This window comes from Mustela putorius, unplaced genomic scaffold (assembly GCF_011764305.1).
Source record: "Mustela putorius furo isolate JIRA1106 unplaced genomic scaffold, ASM1176430v1.1 tig00000854_pilon_pilon_pilon, whole genome shotgun sequence".
NCBI classification, from domain to species: domain Eukaryota; kingdom Metazoa; phylum Chordata; class Mammalia; order Carnivora; family Mustelidae; genus Mustela; species Mustela putorius.
The window spans coordinates 5666073-5680389 of NW_025421496.1; the positions used below are offsets into that span (position 1 = coordinate 5666073).

Below are 14317 nucleotides of genomic sequence, written 5' to 3' on the forward strand. Positions count from 1 at the left end.
GAAAGTGTAAACCAATTGTGTTCATCTCCTGTTTAAAATCCATCACACCAAAATCCAAGCACCATCCCCAAGCCCCCAATCTACGTATGGCCTCTCCCTGCCTGCCCTGAGGCCATGGATCTGCCTCCCCCCACCTCCCACCCCGCAACCCACCCCCCCCTCCTGTCCTTTCCCTTGGAGAATTCCAGGGACAGGGGCCCTTCAGTCTTTCAAATATACCAAACTTTTTCCACTCCTGAGGACCTACATGAGCTGTCCCTTCCTTCTAGAATGCTCTATCTACTTCTCTATCACGACTTTCTTCCTCCCTTTTACTCTTCACTCCAGAATGCAAGCTTCATGAGAAAACAGACCTTCTGTGTTTTGTTCACGGCTCCCCTGATGTGTCTCTGGCTCCCAGAACACTGCTTGCTACATAGACCCTCAGTAAAAACAGTCATAAGAGGGATTATGCACGACTGTGTATATACTTCCTATTTTGATGACTATTGATTTAGTTAGCTCTGTGAAATGATAATATCCATTTCATTCCTGCTTATTCCTCCAACCTTCTTAATGTCCAGAATTTAGACATTGTCTTTTTCAATAATCAACCCCCTCTTATTTTTTTTTTTTTTTTTTTTTTAGATTTTAGAAATCCTAGTGGAGGGATGCCTGGGTGATTCAGTGGGCCTCTGCCTTCGGCTCAGGTCATAGTCTCAGGGTCCTGGGATTGAGTGTCACATCAGGCTCTCTGCTCAGTAGGGAACCTGCTTCCTCCTCTCTCTCTGCCTGCCTACTTGTGATCTCTCTCTGTCAAATAAATACATCATTTTTTTTTTTTTAAAAAAAGGGGGTGGCTGGGTGGCTCAGTGGGTTAAGCCTCTACCTTTGGCTCAGGTCATGATCTCGAGGTCCCTGGGATTGAGCCCTGCATCGCGCTCTCTGTTCAGCAGGAAGTCTGCTTCCCTCTCTCTGCCTCCTTGTGATCTCTCTCTCTCTCTCTCTGTCAAATAAATAAATAAATAAATAAATAAAAATTTAAAAAAAATTCTAGTAGAACTTGTTCTGTTATGCAAGTCTTTGTTTTTATTTTCATCTTGGTTGTCTCTCTCTCTCTCTCTCTCTCTCTCTCTCTGTATATATAGATGTATATAATTGTATATATAAACTTAAAAAAGATTTTATCTATTTGAGAGAGAGAGAAAGAGCTTGAATGAGAGAGAACATGAACAGGGGGAAGAGGAGTAGGAGAGAGAGAAACAAACTCCCCACTGAACAGGGAGATCAAGGCAGGGCTCCATCCCAGAACCCTGATATCATGACCAGAGTTGAAGGCAGATGCTTAAATGACTGAGTCACCCAGGTACCCCAGTATATTCCTTTCAGGAAGTATAATACACATATAGAAAAGAAGACAAAGCAGAAATATAAAGTTCAGTGAATTATCACAGAAGGAATCTTTTTAACAATTACCCAGGTAAAGAAACAGAACAAGAAGACCTCTTTGTGCCCTGTCTCATCACTACCCAGTTTCTCCTTAACTGAAGGTAACCAGTCTGATTTTTATGGCACACACTTCTTTCTTTCCTTTATAGTTTTACTACCCCCGAATGTACTCTATAACTCCACGGATTGGTTTTGTGTGTTTTGCATATTATATAAGTGGAATCATTTAGTTATACTCTCCTTGTTATTAGAAGTCTGCACTTACGTTAAGTATAGTATTGGGGGACTTGGGTGGCTCAGTTGGTTGAGTGTCTCATTCTTCATTTCTGGGGTTATGATCCTGAGATCATAAGCTCAAACCTCGTGATGGGCCCTGTGCTTGGTGTGGAGTCTGCTTGAGATTCTTTCTCCCTCTGTCTCTCTTTCTCTGCCCCTCCCCTCCATGCACACATGCTTCCTCTCTAAACAAATAAATAAAAGCTTTAAATAAATAAATGTAGTATCTATTTTCATAAGCCAATCATCTATCATGTATCTGCTTCTTATTCGTGTCCTTCCTTCTCACATAGAGTATTTGAAGAGGTTTATAAAAATGTATGCGGATATAGTAAAACAGGAATAAAAGAGTCAGTCAGGAAAAACAAAAATGTGTCAAGAAAGGAATAAGATCAAGATAGAATTAAAAATATCAACGGAGTAAAAATAGTATTCAATCCAAAACGTGGTATATGTGCCTCCTAGAGCCACTGAAAGAAATAGAAAGCAAATTAATTGTGATATTTATACCGTTACTAAAACAAATACATAGACCAGTTCCTTATTGAAAAAAAAAATCTAAGTCTAAAGTATTTTTCCCTTGCATCCGTCTTCTGGAAAATACCCCTGACCATGTCATAGACTACCTCCAACCTACGCACTAACAGTTGATATAGGACTGAGCTGTATGTCAGAACTTCCCACTCCCCAGTCAGTCAGTGCGGGCGTGTTGTTTTAATCAATGTCGCGGTTAGTCCAGTAATCTGATTTTCTGCTCTAAATCTCATTTCTCTATGCGTTCCTATTTTTCTCTCAATACAGGAAATAAATCCTCACATTCAATCCTAGGAAAATCTTTTGTAGTCTTATCCTGAAAACTGTAAATATCTATCCCAGTGGTTACCTTGTGGGAGAAGATGGCATTCAAATACTGAGGTGGAACCTGGGTGTTACGGACGTTGTTAAAAGATCATTTATATACCGATTAGAAGTAGGCATTCTGTCGCCAGGGTAGAAATAACCTGCTGTGTTCCTCTAATAATCTCCCTGGTCCCTGTATCCTCTGGGCCACGGCACAACATCTACGGGTAGATGTCAACAGGTGACTCACTCATGGCCAGTGCGTGTTCAGACTGTGCAGGGGATTTAATGAAGTCCACATAATTTGCATTTCCTTCAATGAATACATCTTACAAAAGCTAGGTCTCGCTGTGGTCTTCCAATAAGACATACTTCAAACTTAGAAATTTCAAGATTCAGATCATTAGCATCACGTTCATCCTGGAAAGACACAGACTTAATTCCATCGATGACTTTCTAATTATTCGTCTAAGAAGAGAATGTGTTCGTTCAGATGGGACGATAAACAATCCTGATTTTTGGAAATGTCTTTTTATTTCCTTCCCCTCCCCCATGTCTATTTTCTGCTGTCGTGATTCTCTTTTCTTTATTTTCTTTCTTCTCTTCTGCCTCTCCTTTTTGTCCCTTCTTGCTCTTCTTTTTTTTTTTCTTTTCTTCCCCTTCTCACTCTCTGCTCTGCGATCCTTTTGTTAGCATTTTCAGACAAGCTGCAAACTGCATGTATTTAAAAGTCGCTGTAGACCATTAGAGTCGCCTAAAGTTGGTGTCTGGCTTTGCCCTGAGTTTTTGCCAAAAGCACACGATTATGAACCCGCCAGAAACCTCAACCTGTGCTCTTTAATTTCCCCGGAGGCGTGCACTAGAGGACTATTGCCAAATTTAAGGTCCATGAAATTGCTGAATCATCACATTAGGGATTTGTGTTTGTGTGTACATGCCTGTGTGTGTGTGTGTGTGTGTGTGTGTGTGTGTGTGTCTGGGAACCAGCTGGCAACGAAGAGATTGCAGCCACTGATTACCAGTCGGTTTCCATTAAGACCACACTCCCCCCCCCCACCATCGAAAGACCTGTCACGTTTATTTGTATAAAGCCTTTACAGAGCCACAAAATGAAGAGTGAAACAAGTTACAGCAATTGTCCATCATGTGGAAAAGCTCTGCCCTAGGTTTTTAAGAAACACATTCTCTCCTTTCTATTGGCAGTTCCATTTGAACTTTAATAAAGAATACTTGCTTGCTATTTTAGTAGCCCGGATTAACAGCTTCAGAAAAGATCCTTTTAAGGAGGTCAAATGGGAAAGGAACGGTGCCAGATTTTTTTTTTTTCCCTCTCCTGCCCAAAGAGGGAATCATCCTCTCCCAGTGAATCATCTGTCTCCTGAAATGGTTACAAAGCCCAAAGGGAATTTCATCCATCCTGTTTTGCTGAGGAAGAGGGAAGATCTGTGCTGGGGGTAGAGGAAAGAGATTACTTATTATTTACTTATTTAATTTGGGGGTAGCTATAAAACCAGAACAATTTCTCAAACTCAGAGCTCTTATACCATGCCAAGATAAGCCTTATTCTTAAATTCAGACCTTTTAAATTTATGAGAGTATTAAGCACTTGAGTAATATGCCTCCTTTTTATCCCTTTTCAGGCAAAAATGTGAGCTGATGTAATTTCGATCTTTTTTTTTCTCCTTCCTTCTCCGCCCATTGTTCTTTCTTTAATTTATTTATTTTTGTTTCACTATGAAAAAAACAATCAATCCCAAGTGAAACAAGGAAAGAGGTTTAAATCCCTTCTTTTCTGCTAAGAATTTATCATGCAGAGTATGCCTTTACTGTGGTGAATGTTTTCCCCAAACAACTTCTGACTTCATTAGATCATGTTTAATATTAATGTACTGCAATTGCTTTTGGCAAGAGGTCCTTCACTTTGCCATTCTTTTGAACAAAGAACATTGTGGTTGATGTTTTCTAATGGAATGAAATGTTTGTTACAGTAGTATTATAATTGCTTTCTTTGTTGCTTCTTGCTAATGCCCCCTGGCCCATGAATAGCTAGGACACTGTTGGGTCCATGTGTATGGACTTAAATATTTTTGTAGTTCTGCAGAATTTGCTGGAAGTGAAATCAACTCTGACTCCGAAAGTGGGTTTGATTTTGCCAAGAGGTGCTTTTGGCTGCTGTATATCCTGATATATAGCTAAATGGATCTTTAATGTGAAGTAAAAAAATTTGCTTCAGATGAATCCATTGAATAAAGTTGGGCCATACCCCATTCTTTTGCAGTAAAAACAACTGGGAGTGTGGTGAGCCTCTTTCTGAGTTATTTTTTCCCACTTATATCAGTACATCAGCTTCTTTCGAATTGTCAAGTCACAATCATAAATCAGTGTCGGAAGTCTCTTTCACGCAATTATTCTGTAAGACTCTGTTTAGTGCAGTGTATGTTAGATTAATTTTCCATTTTATATATTTTAAAATTAAGATCCCCCAATCCAAGAAATTGGATTCTTGGTTTGACTGTAAGCCAGGCACATTTTAGTGAAATGTATTCCTAAAGATCTTATATTTTGATGCTATTACAGGTTTTTAAAAATTTATTAAATTCAATTCTCTAATTGTAATTGTTTATGGAAATTCAGATTTTGTATCTGAACTTCTATCATGTGCCCTTGCTAAATTTACTTACTATGTTAAGCTCATTTATAGGTTCTTTTTTTAAAAGAAGATTTTATTTATCTGAGAGCAAGAGAGAGAAAGAGAAAGCACAGAGGGAAAGGGAAAATCAGGCTCCCCACCGAGTAGAGAGACCAGCGCAGGGCTTGATCCCAGGACCCTAAGATAATGACCCGAGCTGAAGGCAGAGGCTTAATGGACTGAGATACCCGGCACCTCTCATTTATAGGTTCTTCTGAGTTTTTATATATACAAACATATTGTCTACGAGAAAAGACGGTTTTTATATCTTCTTTTCCTTTCCTTATATCTTTTACTTCTGCTTGCCTTGTTGCTCTGGCCGGGACAGTGCAGTGTGGAATAGAAGTAGTAGTAGCAGGCATCTCTGTGTCAGTCCTGATTGGAGATGGAAGGCTTTCAGTATTTCACAGTTCAATACCAGGTTTGCTTTTTTTATTTGGTTTTCATAAATGCCCTTCATCAAATTAAGGAAGTTTTGTTCTATTTCCACTTGGCTGATATTTCAATCTTGGATTTTATGAAGTAGTTTCATTACTTGGCATCTCCAGAGGTGATCATATGATTTGTTTCCTCTATTAATATGGTGAATTATATTGATTGACTTTTGAATGTTAATCTGTATTTTAATTCCTAGGAAATCCCTACTTGGTGACTATATAATAACATATCATAGATTGCTAACTTGATTGGGGACGAGTTTTAAAAGGGATTTTTGCCATGTTATGAAAGAGAGTTGACTTTAATTCTTTTTTCTTGCAATGTTCCTACTGGGTATTGGTATCAAGATTATGCTAGGTTCAGAAAATAAGTTGGGATGTGTTCTCTCTATTCTTGGGAAGAATTTGTGTGAAAATTAGTATGTCTCTTAAAAGCTTGAAACTATGGCTATTAAACTTAATGGATTCATTTTTTTTAAAGATTTTTTTATTTATATATTTGACAGAGATCACAAGTGGGCAGAGAGGCAGGCAGAGAGAGGAGGAAGCAGGCTCCCTGCTGAGCAGAGAATCCGATGAGGGGCTCGATCCCAGGACACTGGGATCACGACCTGAGCCAAAGGCAGAGGCTCCAGGCACCCCTGGATTCATTTTTTAAATTCTTTTTTTTGTGAAGTAAATTCAACCCCTAACATGGGCCTCGAACTCACAACCCTAAGATCAAGAGTCATACACTCTCCTGACTGAGCCAGCCTGGTGTCTGTCCCTAATGGATTCATTTTTAGGCAGATACAAAACCATCCAGATTTTAAATTTCTTTCCTGCCAGTTTTGGCAAGTTGAGTTTTTCTTAGAAGTATTATTATTTTCAAAAGAATTTCATATTCTATTACAGTTTGTTCTTATCTCTTAGTATCACTAGAATCTGTAGTATGTCACCATTTCATTCCTCATTTTGGTAAATTATGTCTTCTCTGACTCTTCTCTTTTTTTTTTAAGTAGTTTTCAAAAGATAATTTGAATGTGATATTTTCATTATCATTCAATTAAAACATATTCTGATTATGTGGTGATTTCTTCTTTTATCGTGAGTTAGAAGTACTTCGTTTAATTTTTAAATATTTGGGAATTTTCTGGTTTTGTTCTATTACTGAGTTCCAGACTATGATCATGGTGGCCATAGAATATAACTCTGTGACTGCAATCTTTTGAAATTTGTTAAAACTTGATTCTCCCCCAAAGCTGCCACCTCTAACACCCCTGCTGCCTCTGTGTGTGTGTGAACGGAAGTGGAGCTGAGGGCACAAGGAGAGCCCCGATGCCCCTCCCCCCACCTGTATTTAATATATAAATACAGAGATGTGTTAAAAAAAAAAAAAAAAAGACTTGATTTATGCTTCCCAGTTCGTCAGTTGGGTTTAATGTCTTATTTGTGCTAGACAAGAAAGTGTAGGTCTGCCATTGTTGATGACAGTGTTCAATATATGCCAGTTAGGATCAAGTTTCTGACTCATGTTGCTCAAATATTCTATATCTTTTTTTAAAGATTTATTTATTTATTTTGGAGAGAGAGTTGGGGGGGTGCAGGACAGAGAGAGAGAAACTCAAGCCAGCTCTGCACTGAACATGGAGCTATGGCGGGATCGATGGGACCTAAGCCAAAACCTAGTTGACAGAGACAGAGATCACAGTAGGCAGAGAGGCAGGCAGAGAGGGGGAAGCAGGCTCCCCGCTGAGCAGAGAGCCCGACGTGGGGCTCGATCTCATGACCCTGAGATCATGCCCTGGGCCGAAGGCAGCGGCTTAACCCACTGAGCCACCCAGGTGCCCCGCCAAAACCTAGGTGGATGCTTAACTGACTGCGCCAGCAAGCACCCCCAAAATATTCTACCTCTTTCCAGATTTTCCTCCTACTGGTTCTTGGAATTGCTGAGAAGGGGGTCCTACATTTCCCACAGTGACTGGGCCTTTATCTCTTTCTTTATCCAGTTTTCTCCGTGTTCGCTTTGCCGATGAAGTGGTGGTGTTTAGCACATGTAAATTTGGGATTGACTATCTTCCTGAGGGTTGACCCTTTAATAGTTAAAAAAAATTGTCTTAATGTCAAGTAATTCTTTTGCCTTATAGTCTACTTCATCTGATATTAGTATCTTAGACTAATGTTATGCCTATTTCTACCTTTCACTTTCAACATTTCACCCTCGTTTCTAAGGTGTGTCTTTGCAAACAGTATATTGCTATTATATTCTATATATTTAAAAGCTATTGTGCTTTTAAAATTCACTTTGGTAATTTTTCTCTTTTAATTTAAGTACTTTGTCTTTTTTACATTGGCAAAAAGATATAACATTAAATTTACCATCTTAACCATTTTTAAGTGTACAGTTTCATAATGTTAGGTATCTTCGTATAGTTATGTGTTCAATCTCTAGAAGTGCTTCATTGTGCAATACTGAGACTATACCCCCTGAGCACTGATTGTCTCCACATTGGATGTAATCGCTCTTATATTTGGGTTTCAATTTGTCGTTTTGCTGGTTTTCAATTTGTCTCACATTTTCTTTATTTCCTCGTTTCTTTATTAGTATTACGCAAAAGTATTTTTGCTACTACATTTCCCCTCATTAGCTTGTGAGCTCTGAATTATTTTTAAAAATTGTTTTATAGGTAAAATACAGATTTAACATACAATGAAAATCTCATTTAAGTTGATATTTTAATCACTTCCATGACAATCCAAGAAACTTGAGACACTTTGGCTCTACCTCGTCCCTTCTGCAATTTGTTAACATTGGAATGTATTTTAATCACACTCCATAAGAAATGTAAGATATTGCCATTGTTGGGGCGCTTGTGTGGCTTAGTTGGTTAAGACTCCAACCAGGTCATAATCTTAGGGTCGTGAGATCAAGGCCTACATCAGGCTCTGTGCTTAGTGCAGAGTCTGCTTGAGATTCTCTCTCCCTCTGCCCCTCCCCCTTAAGATAAATAAATAAATCTTTTTAAAAAAGGTATTGTGATTGTTTTATACAGTGAATATTGATTTATTCTTATCCACATATTCACATTTTCCAGCGTTTTTCTTTCCTTTCGGCATTTCTTTCCTTCCATCTATAGTAGTTTTCTTCTGCTTTTATTATTGCTTTTAGTGTGGGTTTTCTCTTGACAAAGTTTTAGTTTATTTCTGTGGAAATGTCTTCATTTTGCCTTCATTTTTTATGTGTTCACTCAGAATAGAATTTTAAATCAGCATGCACTTTATATCCACACTTTGAAGATAATTACATTGTCTTCTGACTGTCATCATTTTTGATGAGGTTGGCTCTTGGTTTCATTGTTGTTCCTTTGACAGTCATGTTCCTTTTTCTCTGACCAATTTAAAATTTTCATTTTCTGTAATTTTTAGCAGTTTTAGCATCATGTGTCTAGAGGTCTTTTTTTTTTTTTTTTGCATTTATCAGATTTGGGTTCCTAGTTTAACCTGAATGGTAGAGTGATAACTTTCATTAATTTTGAAAGGTGATTGGCCATTGCCTTTTCAAATATAATTTCAGTCCCATTTTCTTTCATTTCCAAGGGAAACTCCCATTGTATGTATGTTAGACCTTTTCTCCATGTTTCCAGGGTCCCTTATACTCATCTCTGTATTTTTCCTTCCCCTTTTCTCTTCATACTTCAGTATGGATAGTTCAGTCTGGATATTTACTACTGACATAGTTTCCAATTTATTGATCCTCTCCTCATCTGATCTGTTGTTAAACATGTTTTATTTTTATTTATTTTTTAAGATTTTATTTATTTATTTGACAGAGAAGGAATGCAAGCAGGGGGAGTGGGAGAGGTAGAAGCAGGTTTCTGGCTAAGTGAGGAGCCTGATGTGGGGCTTGATCCCAGGACCCTGGGATCATGACCTGAGCCAAAGGCAGACATTTAATGACTGAGCCACCCAGGAGCACCATTAAGCACATTTTAAGTGTGTAAATGAGTCTTACATTCAATTATTAAATTTACGGTTTAAAATTTTCTTTTGAATAATTTATTTATAGATCCTAACTCTCTACCATAATTCTCCAGCTACTTTTTTTTGTCCCGTCTACTTCCATTTCCATTCTTTTTCTCATGAGTTCCCCCCCCCCCCCGAGTTTTCAGTCAGTTGATCATATTTTTTAAAGGTGTGGTAACTTTTTATCGATTGATGAATAACATACATGAAAAGCGTAGGGATGATGAGTCCGTGGTTGATGAGATTCTTTTGCTCTAGAGAGGTTTTACTTTTGCACCTCAAGGCAGTTAGAAGAGGATCAGATAAACTTAATCTATTTTGTGTTTGAGATGATTTGAATCAGGATTTCAGTCATCTGAAGACTAATCTATGTTTGCTTCATCCTACTGCTATGGCAGAGGTCAGCAAACTTTATCTGTATACGACCAGATAGTAAATATTTTACTATTGCAGTCCTATTTACTTTGATTTACTATTTTACTATTTCCTTTGCAGGCCCTATAGGTCTGTGTTGCAACTACTCACCCTATCATGATAACACAAAAATCTCCGTAAACAGTATTAATAAGTGTGGTTGTATTCCAATAAAACTTTATTGGGGCACCTGGGTGGCTCAGTTGGGTTAAAGCCTCTGCCTTTGGCTCAGCTCATGATCCCAGGGTCATGAGATTGAACCCCACATCGGGCTCTCTGCTCAGCGGGCAGCCTGCTTCCCCCTCTCTGCCTGCCTCTCTGCCTACTTGTGATCTCTGTCTGACTTGTGATCTCTGTCTGTGAATAAATAAATAAAATCGTAAAAAAAAAAAAAAAAAACCTTTATTTATAACATCTGGCAGTAGGCCAGAGTTACCTACAGACCATTGTTCTCCAACCTTTGTCCCGAGATACAACTCTCCAGGGGCCTCCTCTCAAAACCTGGTTTGTTTAACCAAGACTCTTTTTCTGTAGAGATCCCTAAACTTCAATTTTTGTCTCACTATTCCTGTGAAATGATTATTAGATCTGGGAACCTTCTTATCTCATTGGCTACAACTCAGGCATTAGCAAATACCTAGAGAGGAAAAACCACACTGAATGTGGGCTTCACCTTTTTGCACCTACCTGCTCTCCAGGAGCTTAACTTTTAAGATAGTCGCCTGGATAACTGTCTGACACCATCACAGATTTTTTTTTAAGATTTTATTTATTTATTTGACAGAGACAGAGAGATCACAAGTAGGCAGAGAGGCGGGGGTGGTGGTGGGGGGGGGGGGGGGGCTGATCAGGGGGATGCAAATCCCAGACCCTGAGCTGACCTGAGCCCGCTGATCAGGGAGCCTGTTTTTTATTTTTTTTTTTTATTTTTTTAAAATTGCAGGGCTTATTTCAAAGATCCCAGGAGGCCCTGAGCATCACTTGAACCCGATGTGGGACTGATCCCAGGACCCTGGGGCAGAGGCTTAACCCACTGAGCCACCCAGGCGCCCCTTGCTTTTTTTTTTTTTTTTTTTTTAAATCTAGTTTTTCTCCTTGTTCTTGATACAGGTAGTTTTTCAGAGCCAGAAGCAGATGAGGGTCTTTTTTGAAATTCGGATTCACCATTGCCTTAATAAAGACCGAAAAAAAAAAAATCTTTATGTTTTGGATTCTGTGTCAGTAATTGTCAGACTGAAGGGTGTACTCAGAATCCAGTTGGCTACTCTCTGCCTTTAAATGATAATTTGTCTCTAATCTGTTTACTTCTCATGCTGACTGCTCTGTCCTTGATTCTCATCTAAAACCACTTTCTAGGGCGCCTGGCTGGCTCAGTCAGTTAAGCATCCGCCTTTGGCTCAAGTCATGATCCGAGGAGGAATGAGTCCCATTTTGGGATCCCTGTTCAGCAGGGAGTCTGCTTCTCCCTCTGCCTCTCCCCTTCCCCCTCTTGTTCTCTCGGCACCCCCCATCAAATAAATTAGGCCTTTAAAAAAAGAAAACGGCTTTCGAATTCTCCTGATTTGCTCTAATTCATTCTCTGCATGGTAGGTGGAGAGATACTTATAAAACATAAATGTGAGCATGTTCTCTCTCACTACTTAAAGCTCTTTACTTATTTTTTTTTTTTTTAAGTAAATTCTAGGCCCAACACGGGGCTCAGACTCATGACTCCGAGATCAAGAGTCACACGCTCCACTGACTGAGCCAGCCAGGCGCTGCTCACAGATTCAAACTCATTAATGCCTCTCCCTTTCCTTTAGAATGTAAAAGACAAACTAAAATGGCCTGTAAAGGCCCTTCATGAACTTGCCCCTGTCTACTGTCCAATCAAATTTTCCAACATTTTTTTCTAAAGCCATACTGTCTGGTTCTAATCAATTGCTTTTCATTCCTTGAGGCAGTCAGAGCCTCTCCCACCTCAGTGCCTTTGCACATGGTCTACCCGACCCGGGATCTTCATACTCTTCCTTCACCTTAAGACACCTTTCAAGTCTCAGCTAAGGTGAACTCTCTTTACAAAACTTGTTTTGACTCCTAAATTCTGGCCTAGATCTAGAGTGCTATGTATTTTCCCAGTGCTATTCCCCCCCCCCACCCCCCCAATAATGAAATGGTCTGTTTTGTTTGTAGCCCCTAAACTACTCTGAGCTTCCTGGGACATAACTTACTGTATTTCAGTATTGAATCATTAACCTCTAGCACAGCTCCTGGCCCGTAGTAGGTGCTTACTTGCTCTTTGTTGGATGAATGAATGTATGAATGCTCTAAATATATTAGGCATTATTTGCTTTTTATTTTGATGTTTACATTCATTGATTCCCAGTATAATTTATAAACTGGGAAAGCAGTATTAGTTCCATTTTAAAATGGGGAAGTGATAACGGACAGGCCAGATGACTTGCGTGGGGTCTTTCACGATGTTTAATGGTGAGTGAAGGTCTAATCTCTAGATTCTGTAGGTTTTGGGATAGATGTTGAGATCGTGAGCCATTGTTTTCCTCACTCACTACACCATTTCTCCTTTTTCATTCTCACCTCTTTCTCTCCCTTCCTTCCTTCCTTCCCTCCTTCCGTTTCTCTCCCCCATGATTATCATTAAGGCCACAACAAAAGCCAGAGAAAGGGTGACACCTTGATTAATCCATACGTTTGAGGACTCTTAGAGAATTTAATCATTCATCATTAACCAGAACATTTCTTTCCCGATGGCTCCGTGTTGTCCTGGGATCAGAAAGCAGGGGAAGGGGCCATGACAGGTGGTAACTCCTCCTTTTCAAGGTGAGATTGTGCATAGAAATTCCAGGAGTTTGCCAGAGGTTAGTTGTTCATATTGGCAAATTCCTTTGTAATTGAATTTTGTAATGGAGACCTAGCTTGTGAATTCTTTTTTTTTTTTTCTTAAGAATTTATTTATTTATTTGACAGACCACAAGTAGGCAGAGAGGCAGGCAGAGAGAGAGAGGAGGAAACAGGCTCCCCGCTGAGCAGAGAGCCAGATGCGGGACTTGATCCCAGAACCCTGGGATCACGACCCGAGCCGAAGGCAGTGGCCTAACCCACTGAGCCACCCAGGTGCCCCTGTGAATTCTTATAAATAGATAGCGGTGACTTCAGAGCTGTGAGGGATGCCTGGAAGACAGAGAGTGGCCTCCAGGTGGTGACCTGGACAGATTGCTTTGCTGCGGACAGTGGGACTTGGCAATCATTTGCTTATTAAAGGGAAGAAGTTCACACGTGAAATCAATAATGCGATAAGTGGAAACCATCTTCACTGTGGTCCCTTAAAGGGAATAGTAAAGGGAACTATTAAATAATTTAGATATTTTAAAACAGTTTGCCATTGAATTCCATTCTGAAATCATAAAACAATGAATACCATTTTTGTATGTTTGTGTGGGAAAGCTATGCATTTTGTTCCTTTCTCCATAAACTCCACCGCAGAGTGCCTTATAGTCAAGTTGTGGAGGTTCCCTCTGGTGAACAAAGAGGGAAGGCAGACAGTATCTGAAGAGTTTTGCTAAAGACTGTCTCTTGAATGCTACTCTGTGGAGGTCCCTGATCCAGGCAAGAAATTGGAAGGGGAAGTATAGGTCCAGAGGCCAGAAAAACATTGATTTTCCTGACATGGCTGGAAGGTTTAAGGCCATTTTCATTCATGCCTTTCAGGTAGCATCCTTTTCAAGTGGATGACCATGGAATCTGAGAAGATCTCAGAGAAGCAAGAAGAAATTCTCTCTATCCTGGAAGAGAAATTTCCTAGCTTGCCTCCGAGAGAGGACATTATCAACATCCTGCAGGAGACCCAATTCAGTGCTCAGGGTGAGTGGCTGTCCCCCAGCTCTGTCGCAGCTCCTGAGCAGGGATGGTTTATGGGAAGGCATGCGGCCAGGGCCCGGAAAGTGAATTTGAGTGGGCCTTCCTTTTCTTCCCTATTGTTTGTGCTTGGGGAAGATTTCCAGGCACGTAATGTCAGCTCACCTGGAAGGAGGCGAGCTGACGTACGGCAAGCTCTCCTTTGAGGCCTTTGTGTCTGGATGTGTGGTTCATTCACGCGTCTAACGTGCACCCCAGATGCCTCATTACATGAAATCCTGTGCTGAGCAGGTTCTATTCTGAGAATGTGGCAGAAGCAATGTCAAGCACAATGGGATTTCATAAATCAATTAATTTTAGGGGAAAAAAAGAGAGA

At 39.8% G+C, this 14317-nt stretch overlaps 1 protein-coding gene across 5 annotated transcripts in view; it reads left to right on the top strand.

Moving 5' to 3' along the window:
- PRUNE2 (prune homolog 2 with BCH domain) overlaps positions 1–14317 on the top strand; it is a 255786-nt gene that overhangs the window by 62738 nt on the left and 178731 nt on the right. For all 5 annotated transcript variants that reach the window (XM_013045681.2, XM_013045683.2, XM_013045685.2 and 2 more), the window contains exon 5: positions 13795–13947. In XM_013045681.2, coding sequence (XP_012901135.1) covers positions 13795–13947 — 153 coding nt within the window. The remainder of the gene's footprint in view (positions 1–13794; positions 13948–14317) is intronic.